Here is a 14,326-nt window from a genome sequence, read left to right as displayed (position 1 = left end):
GCACAAAAAAAGTGTCTTTTAAGAATTTTTTCAGTTATTGTTAGAATAAGTGCACAGGATTCTCATGGGATGATGTCATTCAGACCTGGATTGTCTTGAAAAAGTAGAAACTTAAATTGACAATATCTTAAAGTGAAACAATGTAACTCAAATGAGTTTTTGCAACTACAACATCAGTTGGTCTGGTATGACCACTCGCTTATTGTGGTAATATTTTAAATAAAATTAACAGACATAACGATGTATGTTTGTAGACTTTGTCTTCTCTTCTGGTACTGTTATGCTACATTTTAGTATCCATCCATTTATCCTTATTAAGGTCTCAAGGGGGTGGAGCCAATCCAAGCTGGCATTGGGCAAGAGGCGGGGTACACCTTGGACAAGTTGCTAGTTTATCACAAGGTTGACACATAGAAACAACCAATGATACTGACAGAGCCTTTCCAGTGAACCAACATGCTACTGTTTCATGTCAAAATGGCTGCTGTGAAAGGCGTCTATTAACCTATTAATAAGTTGATAGGTTAATTGGTTGTCAGTTTAAAATATTTAGCATTTGACATCATTCCATAATTGCTACTTGTACTCCAAAGTGGCCACTATAAGTTAGCTACATTAAATGCCTCAATTCCTGCCAACAGTGATATTCCAAGATAATATTTGTAGTTTTACAGGTGGCAGGATCGTAAACTTCTACTGATGTAATTATAATTTTAAAAGCGACCCGAGTTGCTATTTCAGAAAGCAGCAAGTCATTTGACAGTGAGTTCTTTTGTTTGTTTGTCCTCCTCCGCAGTTCTGGTTCAGTTGATCGTTGTCCAGCTGCTATTTCTATTTACCTTAGAGTGTACAGTATGAGCCTCCCTGCCCACTTAAATGCTTTAAAATAGCAATGAACACCTTGCATCCGAGAAACTGAAATAAAACAGGAAAGAAAAAAGAGTCATCTGTCATAAAGAGCTTCCTTCAGGTCTTTCATTTTCATTTTTGCTTCTTTCATTCTTTGAGCATTGGAGAAAAGTACTCCGCACTCTGCAACCCATCACTATTCAGTGCTTCATCTATAGCGAACTTTGACATCATGCCAAGCAACAGCTTACACATGACTTAATGTATTCTCAATGTGAGCCTTTTTTTTTTTTCTTCTCCACCGAATGGAAAAACAAATTCAATTATTCACTTGTTTCAGGAGCGAGCATGTCAATTATTTCTCTTCTCTTGAGTCCAGTGATGCAGTACTTTAGTTCCCTTCTAATTGGAGATGAAAAATCTAGCAAGCCTTGAGTGCAGTCGGAGAGAGAGAACTGCTTTTTAGGCAATGCAATATACATGACGTGTCATGTGGGACATTCGCGGCTGAATTACATAACCTGCAAGCAATGAGTGGTGCCATGAAAACAACTTTAACACCTTTGAGACTGTGCTTTTGTTTGCGAACCAGAGGCAAGACCAATAGCTGTCAGAAATAGTCCTAGTCATATTTTTCAAGGGTCATTTGTGAAAACCTTTTTTTATGTGCAAGACATAATCTTCATCATCCTTTAAAGCTTAAATTGTAAATTGGTTGTAACTTATAACAGTGATTTAATTAATTCATCCACTGACATTTTAGGTAACTCAGTGCTGTTTCTACTTACGATGGCAGAGGATATACTTAAAACCTTAACCTGAAAAGTGTCTGAGACCCCAGCAGACACATTTCTCCCACACTCTGTACATTCACTTCTCCTCCATAATGCACAGAAGTCTGTAGCTGGAATCCCAGGGCCTTGCCAACATAGGACTCATCAGAATGCTAGAGAGCAAGGTGTGAAGTGTCAAAGTTGGACATACAGCCAGCGCATGTCTGCCTCACTTCCTCTGACACTCATCCTACACCATTGGCTGTGCGAGGAGTGATTGACTGAGAGGTTGATTATGCTTCTTCCAGCCAGGTGGTTGGCAGGCAGAGCGACGCATATCACCAGATTGCTGCATCAGCCAAAGTGTGAGGCCACAGTTTCTGGCATCAGCGTGTCTGGACGAACATCACAGGAATAATAAAAAGATGCGGGGATGTCAATCATCACCCAAAATGTTTTTTTTTTCTCCCCATTTTGTTGGCAGCAGTCTCTCCATCTAGTATCTTGTATCATTAGAGGCGTTTGCCTTTTGAGCAATGCTGAGAAGGAAGACAGGCGAGGCTGCACGGGTAAAGAAACTAGAAGATACTTGGGTTCTTGTGGGAGATGGGGAAAAAGTCTTTGATGTTGTGGAGTTTCATGAAGGCAAATAACGCACTTTGATATTTCATAAGCAATCTCTCCTCAAAAAAAAAAAAAAAAAAAGGGGGGGGGGGGCATAAACATCTGCACACGCACTCTGTCAAAGATGAGGCTTGAATTACCACTTGGCTGAACGATTTGCACTTATTTTGGCTGCAGATATTTGTCTTACGTACGGCACAATTTTTTGAAAGTTCCAATTTTCCAGAGGACTGGTGAGTGAATGTCTGTCCTCTTTGATTTTCTGAGGAAGATAAATCAGTGTTTGGATGAACATAAAAGGTAATGTATTCATAAAAGCTGTGATGAGTGCAGCTGTCTCCAGCATCTGACATCCAATCTGAGACAAGCCGCCCGGGGAGGTTGGACCATCCTCCACTGTGTGAGTGTATGTGTGTGTATGTGATGTTTATGACCAAGAATTTATTGTCTGATAGAGAGCAATTTTAATTTAAGTGAAGGAAAACACTGCAGGATTATTTCTCAAAGTGCCAAAGATTATATTATACTGCCTCGATAATCGTTTAGGCTAACACAAGATATTAGTAGATTTATAAATGTAGAAGAGCATCAAATGATAGTTTTATTTATTTAATATATATTGGTGTGCAGGAAAATCATGCCTATTATCAACTTTATGAAATGTGAAATATAATTCAAATACATCATTATTTTTAATACCCCAGAAAAAGGGTTATTTAAACTGTAAGACATACCCATATTTCATGTTTAAAAGACATTTGCACAACAAACAATTTATGTGTATTTTAGAATGGCTTCACACATTCAAGCAGGGTCTTTTTTTTATTTATATTTATATTTTTATGTTTATTTAAATCCCCCATAATCATATCCAACTGAAAGATGTGTTCATTGCTTGAAATGATTATTTAGGGCATTAAAAGCGGAAAGCAAATCTTTCCTGGCTTCACCTCAACATTGCTGCTCCATCTTTGCAAAGGCTTCCTGCTCACACGTTGTAAACCCCCATGAAAATTCTAATGCACCGCCTGTCAACTCAGGTGTGGTCTAGAGTCCAGAGGTTGCTGATACATCAGATGTGTTTTGGTTTTTCTGTGGATGTGAGATTCATATGGAGGCAGTCTTGGGATGAGGCTTGTTATTCTCCTCAGTGAGACATGAGGCACACACTCTAATTAGAACACATCTCCTGTTGGGAGAGATGCTGAGGTCTGACTACTCCTCCAATCTAATCAGCTCTCTACCTCACTATAGCTACTCCACACAAAACAGAACCTCGCTCATCTGACAAACGGATACAACAACAAGGAGATGGCAGCGAACAACAGTTTCTAATTTGGAGGAATTTCACAGATCTAAATCTTGAAAGGGCACGCGGCCAACAAAATCTCACGTCTTTGCCATCTTTTTCTCACTCTCAGCTGGGGACGAGTTAAAAAGGGGCAGGGAGGTTGTTGTTGATTTGTAACGTAGATCTGAAGATCTGAATGCAAACGGGAAAAAAAATATCTCTGGCTGCTTTTAGCATGACCATCAATGACAAAATGATGCTATTTTGTCAAAAATATGGCTGACATTTCAGAATTATATTTGACTTTTTCACCTCCCTGGTTTCCTCAATAAGTTTATTAGAGCACAACACATGCACACGCTTATTAAATGTCATCCCTACAGACTGCAGTTCCAACACTGGTCTGCAAATAGTTGTAGAACATGTATCATTACGTACTTGAGACTTTGCCACAGTTGTCAGCACTTCATTTTAATTTGGCTCCTAAGCCACTGGTGATTTCGACCACTGGGACATCCTGTCGGCTGCAGAAGTTAAACTATTCTGAAGCATTAGGACTGAACGAGGTACACTGCTGAATCTCTGCCTCTGCAGTGTCAGCTGCTGTCTCACTTGGATACAAGGGAACCTCATTCTATCGCATGTGAACATCCTGAGCAAGGGACAGGGAACGCAGTGTGAATGCATACTATTTTAATTTGCCGCAGCTTAAATGGAGCATGCATGTAAAATGAATTTTCCTGCAGGCATGCATTAAAAATGTTTTAGCAATTGTTAACAGTGGTATGTAAAAACGACCGCGTTTATTAACGTTTCAGGGAAGGATTCCTTTTGAAATGATCTTTTGCCACTGGTTCTATCTGACGTCTAAGCTCATTAAAAATCCAAAAGAGTGAATGTTTGAAGCTACATTAACCAGCAGGGATTCTACATTCTGTGCACCAAGAACATCAGTATGACATTTAAACACTTCATGTTTGTCTTCAGCCACTGTGCTGGATTCTGTTTAGTTATTTTTTTGATTTATTATTTTTGGTACTTTAGAGAAAAGTAGGCCTTTTCAGTTTTGATTTTCACCCTTCAGTCAAAAAACAACAACAACAACAAAAAAAACCCAATATTGCTGCTTTATGAATGAATCAATATCAGACGACAGTGTTAAAAAATTATCAAGAATGCTCTCAGCCCTTTTCTAAAAATCTCTAGGGAGTATGGAAGGTAAAAAAGGACTAGTGCTAGTGAAGAGTACATTGAAGTATTAACAGATAACTTCACCTCCTTCAGGTATTTTGAGCATTAAGTAATTACCACGCTGCTCCATAGGGACGAGATGATGTGAATTGTGCTAAATAGGATCAATATTTTGATTAAAACAACACATTAAATATAACCTTGTGTAGGAAAATGTTAGAAATGGTTCATTTAGTCATAATGTTTCATAACAACAATTTCAGCGTGAGTTTTAACAAATACTCATTAAGCTTAACAAGCACCTCATTAGCTCGAGTGCAAATAGGTCACATCGCAGTGCTCCAAAATGCAAAGGATTTGCATCCGTTGCTTCCAGAGGGAATTCGTATTTGAAAAAGAAAGCTGAGTGTGTGTGTGTGTGTGAGAGAGAGAGTTTTGACCTGCAAGCAATCTCTGGAGAGCCGTTCACTTTCAGAGTCTAATCAGACTCTGGCTGATGCTTGTTCTCTGGGATCGCTCCTCTCCAGCCCTCAGGCCTAATTAGGACCCATGTGTACCATACAGAGAGTTGCCGCTCACAGTGACGACTGCATAGACGCTCACCTGTGTGCCAGTAAGCCACAGAAATGAGGCACTGGCGAACATGATGACAAGAAGGGCATCAGAGGTGGTGCAGCGACACTGGCTACACCCCCCACCTGGAGGTCGTATGAGTTTAATGAATGTTAGGATAGAGAAAGAAGCTGTGAGAAAAGAGAGAGAGAGAGAGAGGGGAGGGGGGGAAGGCAGACATCTGGGCTGAGAAAGGGTCACAGACAGTGGAGCATCTTTTAAGATTTTCCTCTTAGCAATGGACTACCATCATTTGAAGGGGGAAAAAAAAGCACAGAAGGAGAAAAAAAGAGTAGTCTGAACATGCAGCAGAGTAAAAATAAGAACTGTTTTTGAACTCAACTTTCTGTATTTTTATGTCAAAAACCAAGAAATCTTCAAAGCACACATGCACATTTCAGTAGGGCGTCAGATAAAGTAGTATTCAAACAGATAAAAGTACTAGACTTCTGAGGTATGTAGATAACAGAGGGGACCAATATGTCCCACATTTCAGTGGGAGCGAAAGCATTATTAATGAGTGTAGTAGTTAAGAAAACAGATTCTTAGAGTTCAGCGTTCCAGGGTCTATCGTTATATTGAAAGATACACGTTAAAACGCTGAGCTAGTCTCTGCTGGTCTGTATTTTCTGTACTGAAGTGAACCCTTACAGTCTATATGCACTGTCCATGCGTACTCTAGCCCCCAGTCACTGTGTAAATAGTTTATACAAAGTGGGTTTGAATAAAATACTGACTGGTACAAGAGAAGGAGGGAATATGGAGGTAATAGATTTGTATTTAAAAAGGGACTTTTAGTACTTAAATCCAGTGTTGGTATTTTTAATTATCCACTGCATATTAAATCCAGGGTACAGGCAGCCCATTACAGCTTATATATTTTGTAACTGCACTGTAATTTTAATGAAACATATATTTTACAGCCTGCATCTTATCCATAAATCTTTAAATATTCAGTGCTTTATTTTGATTAAAGTGCACTCTAACCAAAAAATATTTACCATTACCCTGACTCATATTCCTCATTCAATAAAAGTACAAACACACAGAGAAAATATATGCCTTTTGTTCAACTTGTGAATAGGTGGCTACAGTCTTCTTGTTGCTATATGTTGTTTGTTTATGAGTAAAAGTATTTCTATTCAGCTCCTTCCAAAACTACTGTAAGATGGGATTTATTTTTTTCATAACCTTTGAAATGAGGACTTTTCATCTGAAGAGAAAAAGAATGTACAATGAGATTTATTTCTTTGATTATTATTTTGTAGATTACCTTATTATTTTTCTCATGTTTAGTGGGAGGATTAACACAATTGAATTAATAATAACAATTAATGCTAAGAGTAACCAGCATTACACTACATTACTCTTCCCCTGTATTTTATCATAATTTTAAAATATATAATTAGCACGCGCTACATTTAAAATATCATTTTAAACTATAAATCCAAAAGTAGTTGTTTTTCATAAATATGTCCTAATTTTTAAATAAAATAGAATTTAATTCCCTTTCAATATTAACACTATTGTCCCATTTTTCCTACCTTGTTACCTAGTAACAATATCACTATAACCTGCAATTCTGAAATTGAAAAAAAAAAAGAAGTAATCATTGATTTTAAACACACTTATTACCTAATCTACCAACATATTATTGGTATACAAAATTATTACACATATAAAGTGTACTGTGTGTTACCTATAATATCATGTTGTGTGACATGGACTACACGCTGCTTCAAATCACAAGTTACATGAAAGCAGTTGTTCCTTTGTTTTATTGTGTCTGGCTCAAAAGCACAGACAGTTTGGCTTTAGTATTCATACCATGCAGCCAAATCTAAACTTTTACTGCAATCATGTGACATGCAGTCCCAGAATCTATTTGATAACCTGCCACAACTAGGTGCTCCTTGCTTTGTCTTTCAACAGTGATTGAAATTCCTCACACCTACACCCACTCATCCACCTACCACCGCCGAGACACACAACAAACCTTACAGAATGCAGTAAACCTGTTTTCACTACAAGTGTAAGTGCTCTGATGTGTTGAAACCATAGTTTTACCAGCGAGATATGAAAAGGGAGCTCTAGTAGAGAGACAACTGCTTTCTAACAGAGTCAAATTACAAATCATGTCACAGGTTTTTCCATCACTTGATTCACTGTGTGGCTTTATGAAAATCAAGCAAATGCAGGGAGTTAGAAGGGATTAAAAAAAAAGTGCATTTATAAAAAATGCAATTCATCAATGTCAAGGTTTCAGATGACACAAAATTACTCATTTCATCAATGTATTTGTGCTTCTGTTTCATTTAATGAAGTTCATGGACAAGCAGTGATTAAATACTTTTTTCTTTAACAAAAATATAAACATGTTTGTTTTATTCAAATGAAGTACAGACAACAAAGTGAAGTGCAGAACGTTACAGCGTATACTAACTTATCTGATTTATGCCGGAAAGAATGAGAAAGAAAACCTTTCACCCCGTATAGAAACCGATAAGACCGACAGTAAGTGACATTAGGTGGTTCATACTTGTGTTATGGCTTTACATTTCAGATTTATCACCACAGTGCTGCAGCTTAACTCCGCTCTCCCTGAAGACTTCACTGACATTTTCCAAGGTCTTCCTTTCAGGCACTGCCTTGATTAGTGAAGCAGGTTTTAAGAGGAACTAATCCTTTTCCCTGGAAGTTCTCTCTCTCTCTCTCTCTCTCTCTTTTTTTTAATAAACCAGTCAGGAGTTGATGAATCTAGACAGCAATAATAATACACAGTAACAGCAGCAGAAATCATGTGATCCTGAAGCTGAAGTGATGACTATTTCTAGCAACAAACAGGACGATGATGCTCGCTGGTAACTCATCATTACAAGTACAAAAGCAATGTCATCTTAGATTTTGCTCTGTTCATTAGTGTCACTTCAAAGAATAGTACTGCTTGTGCTGTAGCCTGTTTCACTTGGAAATTGTCTGGAGACTGTTTATAGTTAGCTATACACCTTAGGTATGACATATTACTGTAAACCAACAGCATCTGTGTAATACATAAATATTTCTTGTACCATTTGAAAAAAAAGTCTCATACCCCTACTCCCACTTGAAATCATGACCAACCATTTCATAAAACCTGACATTGTACGGTCTATAGAAGTCTCGCAGTTGCTCTATTGCATCTCGGTCTATCTGCACGTGAGTTCTGCCTTTGGACTTGCCCAGGCAGCGGGGTGAGCCGCTGCTCTCCGGCTTCTTAAGGCAGGGGAAGCCTTTGGTGCGGTTGAAATAGAAGTGTTTGTCTGTGACAATGCGCTTTAACCCAAGGAAGTCTTGCACTCGAGCCAACTCCCCTGCTGGGTCTGTGATAAGACGCTCTCCGCTCACAAAGTGGATCTGAGCCAGAGGGAAGTAGCGAAGCCAGTTTTCGAGGTGCAGAACGTACAGGCCGATACGAATGGCGTTCCAGGATGTGTCCACAATACCCAGGCTCTGGTTTCTGAAGGCCAGCTCCTGGAAGCTCGGCAAATCTGGAGTTTTGGATAAAGTCTGGGTGTAATCTGATATTGCACGAGTGACGGGGTCTCGCACCACCACAATGAGCTTAGTATCTCGGGACATTGCAGAGATCCGGTGTGGTGTCTCTTTTGTCACAAAGTAGCTTGGCGTCTTCTCCATCGTGATTTGGCTTTCAAGAGTCCTTGGCATTAAACCTCTGAATAAAAGATGAAAACACAAGTAAGAGTTCCAGTAAAATACTGTAAAAGTTTCTCATTGATATTCACATGAATTGTTTTCTATTTACTCGTGGTTTTGAAATGTTTAAATTAACAGGAAGGCTAACTGATTTAGACACAGAGGACATAACGTCCTTGCATTCAGTCTGTCAAAAGGAAAAAACATGTTTTAGATGTCTATTTAGGGCAGATTACACAAGTGAGTTTCAAAGGCACAAAACCACTCCAACTGAGAAGCTCCAGCTCGGCCATGAACCCAGTTTCTCGATGTAAATGATAATAGGAGCACTGATACAAAGTCAGAGTATTCTGTTGTCACAGGAGACTTGTCTCGCAGACAGCTCTCCTGTGCATCAGCCCAGCATGGTTCAAGAGTAATAAATCACCATGAATGCAAACAGAACACATATAGCAGAGTGACTCTGTTAGGTTACTTCAGGGTCCTCAAACTAGGCCACTGTAGTCTTTGAAAAAAAAAAATGACTTGAACAGGTATGTCTTCACAGAGTAAAAGTTTGAAGTTGGTCGACAGGAATCTAAAAATAGCTTGTAAATAGGGCTGCAATACATGTCGATTATTTGGTGATTTCTTTCTTGATGAATCAGTTTATCATTTAGTTTATATAACCAGCAATTTCCAAGAAGCGTCATAAAATGTCTTGTTATCAATATTCATTTAATTGTTTATTGACTAAAATTTTAGGACAAAGAGCAAATATTCACATTTGAGAGATTTAAGGGGATAGTCATTTTGAAGTAGTGTTGTATGAGGTACTTATGCATAGTCAGTATGTTACTTACAGTAGATGGAGGTCAGCTCACCCCAAGTAGTGGAGAAGCAGACAGGGATCTCGACACAGAAGCAGAGCAAAGCACTGCTGTGAACAGGGTCAGCAGAAAAACATGTTTTAGTCACATAAAAAAGGCCCACCTCAGAAAGATCAACATCTATTTAAGCTCACGCTATATTAGGCATCTTGTTTTAAGGCAGCCTTTTTCATTGGCACTAACCGTATTTCAGCATTCCTACACATGCCGTGCACTGTATTACGTTGCAGTCAACAGGATCAGAGTTACAGTGGCACAGCCAGGAAAACACAAGCACACACACGTCTTTGAAATCTTGAAATCCGATGTCACAACTTTCTGTGCCAAACAGCTGATCTGTTTCACAGTTTGGAGTTCTATGTTTAGTGCCAAAGAATAAGGCTGTCTGATGGCAAGGTAAAGTGGTGAAAATATTCTTAATATAGCACACGCTTAAACGGATAATCATTCTGTTGAGGTGGGCCTTTTTTCTGGCTAAAACACATTTTCTGCTGACCCTGTTCACAGCAGTGCATAGCTCTGCCTCTGTGCCAGGATCCCTGTCTGCTTCTCCAAACTGGGAGCACAGTGACCGCTGTCTCCTGCAGGTAACACACTGACTATGCAGAAAACTCATACAACCACACTTCAAAATACTCAAACTAACCCTTTAAACAAGAGTATGTTGTTCAAAAAAAGTAATAACACGATGATTTTCTGCCCAAAGAATCCCGGACTGAAAAACTGTTTTCACCTCTGACTCCACATTTTCAGTAATATATGTTTTCAGCAACTATTTTCCAACCTATTTAATGTATTTCGAAAGAAATCTCAGAATTGCCTTTACACAGACTTTATGGTGAAGTGCCTGTATGGCTGTGCTTGAATAAAATTGCAGGGAAGAGTGTGCAGAGAGTTACGTCCGCCTGACGACAGATGCTTTCATGTGGAACGAGTCAACCAATCACAAGACTCATAACTCATTTGAATCCGAGACCTGTTTACTTGTTGTCTGTCTTGCCAATGCTGATTAGACAAATAAGCACCTTAAGATCATTTGTTTGCAACAAAGCATCGTTTTTCAGGAATGTCTGGAAACTGGACGGATTCAGAAAAAAGGAAGTTCCTCTCAGTCCGCACAGAGGGCGCCATCTGTTGGACTTCCCTTTGCCCAGTCTGTTCTAGCATTGCCGAAGATAAGTGTCAAAAGGCACAAGACTGAAATGTTCCTGAGTAAACCAACATGTATGAATAGTGAAAATTACTAGTGGTGCCTGGAAGGTTATCCCAGAAATTTGGTGGGAACTATGCGTGAAAAAAACTAGTGTACCACTAGGAGGCACTGTTTCCGAAATGTTGGGATCCTTCACCCAGAGGCTATAACTCATGAATTTGAATGATGCATCGGATGGTTACTTGACTGACATGATGAATTATGTTTAAACTGGTCGATATTTTTGTTGGTAGACTAGCTAAATTACACTGTACTACAGAGTAAAGTTGATTTAAACACCTGGAAAATGAACTCCACGCTGCACTGCTCAGACAGGGTCAATACATTTCATCTCATTTGTTCTGACCGGTCGGGTCACATTCTGACGCATCCATGCTTGGCAAGTTGACTTCAGGGATCTTTATCACACCTCCTTTTTTATTTATTCTCTTGTTTAGTTTTAATATAATAACACAAAAACATGCACGGAGCACATTCTACTGCATATTGAGAATGAAACTATTCAAAACAATAGTCTGGCCTTTATTGATTACTGTCTACAGGAAAGTTTCTGAGAAGCAACAGTTTGTTTTGACAGATATCCTCAGCGAGCTGGCATTTGACCTTTTCTGTGCAGCTTCGGCAGCTGACAATCAAACTACGGTAATAGGCGAGGGTTCACATCTGGATCTCACACATTGCTGAGATAAATGGGTGTCAGCCAACTGTCCTGAAAACTGCCAATTAGTGGAGATACTTTCAGTCTATATTCATTTCATAATACCACTGATACACATCCCTCCTGCTGGCTGCATGACAGCCAGTCATTAACATGAAAATGTATTTGGAAGTTGATCTGTGCGTCTGTTTGTATATTTCATAACTAAACCAGAACATATTTCTGGTCCTAATCTGTAATTAAGGAGTTTAAATAATCATGTGGATTTTGTTATGCATGTGATATATACAGTATATAGAAACTCTTCTAGTTAGATGCACTTAGTTCAAAAGTGTTTCAAGTAGAAGCAATCAATAAATAAATCATGTGCTATAACATTCCTTTTGAGATGTTAGTTTAATTGCCATATACAAACAAGGCAGTAGCGCAGAGGCCTGCCAGCTGCGGCGGGCGTGCACACTTCAGTTTATACTGTTTGCCTCGAGAGGTTGGATTTTATGAGAAATCTGATGAATTGCTTTACAGTACATCAAAAAAACAGGGCCACTGTTCTGTAAACAGAGCACAGGTCTTCCAAGTTTCTTGGAAAACGAATGCGAAATGAGTCGAGAGACTGCAGAAAACACACCCCAGCATGTTTACCCACCTCAAAACATACTGTAAACAGAGAGGCACCAAGGGGACTTTTAAGAAAAATCACATTTTTGACAGCGAGCAGCTGACTTAATGTGAAAAGTGGTTTTAATTTTCAGAGGCACTTTTACTTATATAACTGGCAGGCGACAGAGACCACCATTTCCCTCAGCTTTTGCTTTTCTTTGAATTTATTTTTGATTTGTTTTTGTTTTTTGGAGATACAATTCAAGCACTACTGAATTTATATAGCTATTTTATTAGTGACCCCCGACAAAAGAACAGGAAAAAGGCTTACAAAGACAATTTAAAAAATATATATAGGCCAGATATTGACATCATCATCATATATTACAAAGCAAAATACTCACATCTTGCAATGAAAAGCACATTTTACATGATTTTATATCCTCATCATTCAGTTATAGGCTGAAGAGAACAGGCCTCCTGTGTACAGACATTTTAGGATGATAGAAACACAGCTGACCATCAGCCTTAAATGTCCACAGACTCCCAGGAGTCTTTGAGGGTCTCTGCCAAATGGCTACACTTTTACTAATTAGGGCTGCTCATTACTCATCCCTCTTACAGGACTGCAAAACAGTCACTAGTGTACAGCAATTCAGTTTGAACTCTTCACAGTGTAGAAACACTTACAATTAGCACATCAGCAAATCACCAATCTCTGCTTTCTTGGCACCAAACCTGATCAAACTGCAGTGTCATCTGCAGGCTTTCTGTTTCAGGTTTAGAGTACTTGACCACGCACCTGTACAGGTGAGACGCGCTCTTACCTGTACCACTCCAGTCCCCTATCGTAGTTCCTGTCAAAGAAGTGTGTTTCGGTGCCAGCCGCTCGCACGTCGGGGTGGATTCTTATGAACTCCAGAACAGCTCTGGTTCCACCTTTTTTCACACCAACTATGATGGCATTTGGTAACTTTTTATTCCCAAACTTTAAATTGCTCATGGGAGGACTGGGCGTGTCGTTCCTGACGATGTGGAGAGTCGACGGAGGTCTTTGGTCGGATTTCAGCCGAGATGCCTCAACACTGCTCGGTCTTACATCCAACGGCAAAATGCAAGACAGAGATTTCTGAATGCGCCTTTCGGATCCATCGGCCAGGGCGCGCTGACAGCTGGGCGTCGGATCACCTGACTTTTGCATGATGGTATCGGCAGGATATAGTGCACAGTAGCACAAATATGAAAGGAAAAGAGATAATAAGCATATGGATGATCTTGTGAGCCGGTGCGAGAAGGGAAGAAGTCGACTGAAGAGGAGGACGCATGCCATCTCTCCATTGATATGAACAGTGCATGGTTTTCTAATAGATTTTTTTGTATCGCTCCGTCCTTTCTGATTGTTTTTAGTCGTTCAAGTGGCTGAACTGTCCACTGTCTCCAAAGCAGAAACACAAGCAACTTCTGCGCCTTGTGGTTTGGTTATCATCACTTCCATCACTTCATCGCGGAGCATATTAACACAATCCATCTTCTCAGTTCATTAATTGAAAAGGCGTCCTTCTCTGCGCGCTGAGTTTGGAAATGACATCCTCCTGTGAAACTCCTGGACGTCTCCATGGTCATCACGCACGAGTAAGAAGCGGAGGGTGTGCGCTCTCTGACAGCTCCAAACCGGCTGAGCGACAGACAAATATTTCAACACGGTGACGTCAGGGCAGCTTTGCATTTCAAAAAAAAAAAGCTCTCTCCTCTCTCATCTGACTTTACCCACTTCTCATCATACTGGTTCTTTTTTTTGGCACAACATGCAGGCATATCTGCTGCATAGTAAACATTTAAGGTTAGTATAATGAATGCACCCCCATATGTGAATGTTTTTCCCAGAAAAGATGAGATTCAGAATTTGAATGAGTTTACATGTGGCTGGTATAAGTGGCGAGGATGAAGCACCAC

General features: G+C 39.5%; 1 protein-coding gene across 1 annotated transcript; it reads right to left on the bottom strand.

The window, feature by feature from the left end:
• Window positions 1–7,650: 7,650 nt before the first annotated feature.
• Window positions 7,651–14,094, bottom strand: LOC104920711 (heparan sulfate glucosamine 3-O-sulfotransferase 2-like). Its single transcript, XM_027289535.1, has 2 exons — window positions 13,201–14,094; window positions 7,651–9,052 (listed from the first exon to the last, which is right to left on the bottom strand). Exons 1-2 carry the CDS (start codon window positions 13,701–13,703, stop codon window positions 8,434–8,436), a joined length of 1,122 nt encoding a protein of 373 aa, XP_027145336.1. The 5' UTR covers window positions 13,704–14,094; the 3' UTR covers window positions 7,651–8,433.
• Window positions 14,095–14,326: the final 232 nt, after the last annotated feature.

This window comes from Larimichthys crocea, chromosome XVI (assembly GCF_000972845.2).
Source record: "Larimichthys crocea isolate SSNF chromosome XVI, L_crocea_2.0, whole genome shotgun sequence".
Lineage (NCBI taxonomy): Eukaryota > Metazoa > Chordata > Actinopteri > Sciaenidae > Larimichthys > Larimichthys crocea.
Note: the sequence above shows the minus strand (reverse complement) of the source record. Positions and strands in the feature narration are given on the sequence as shown.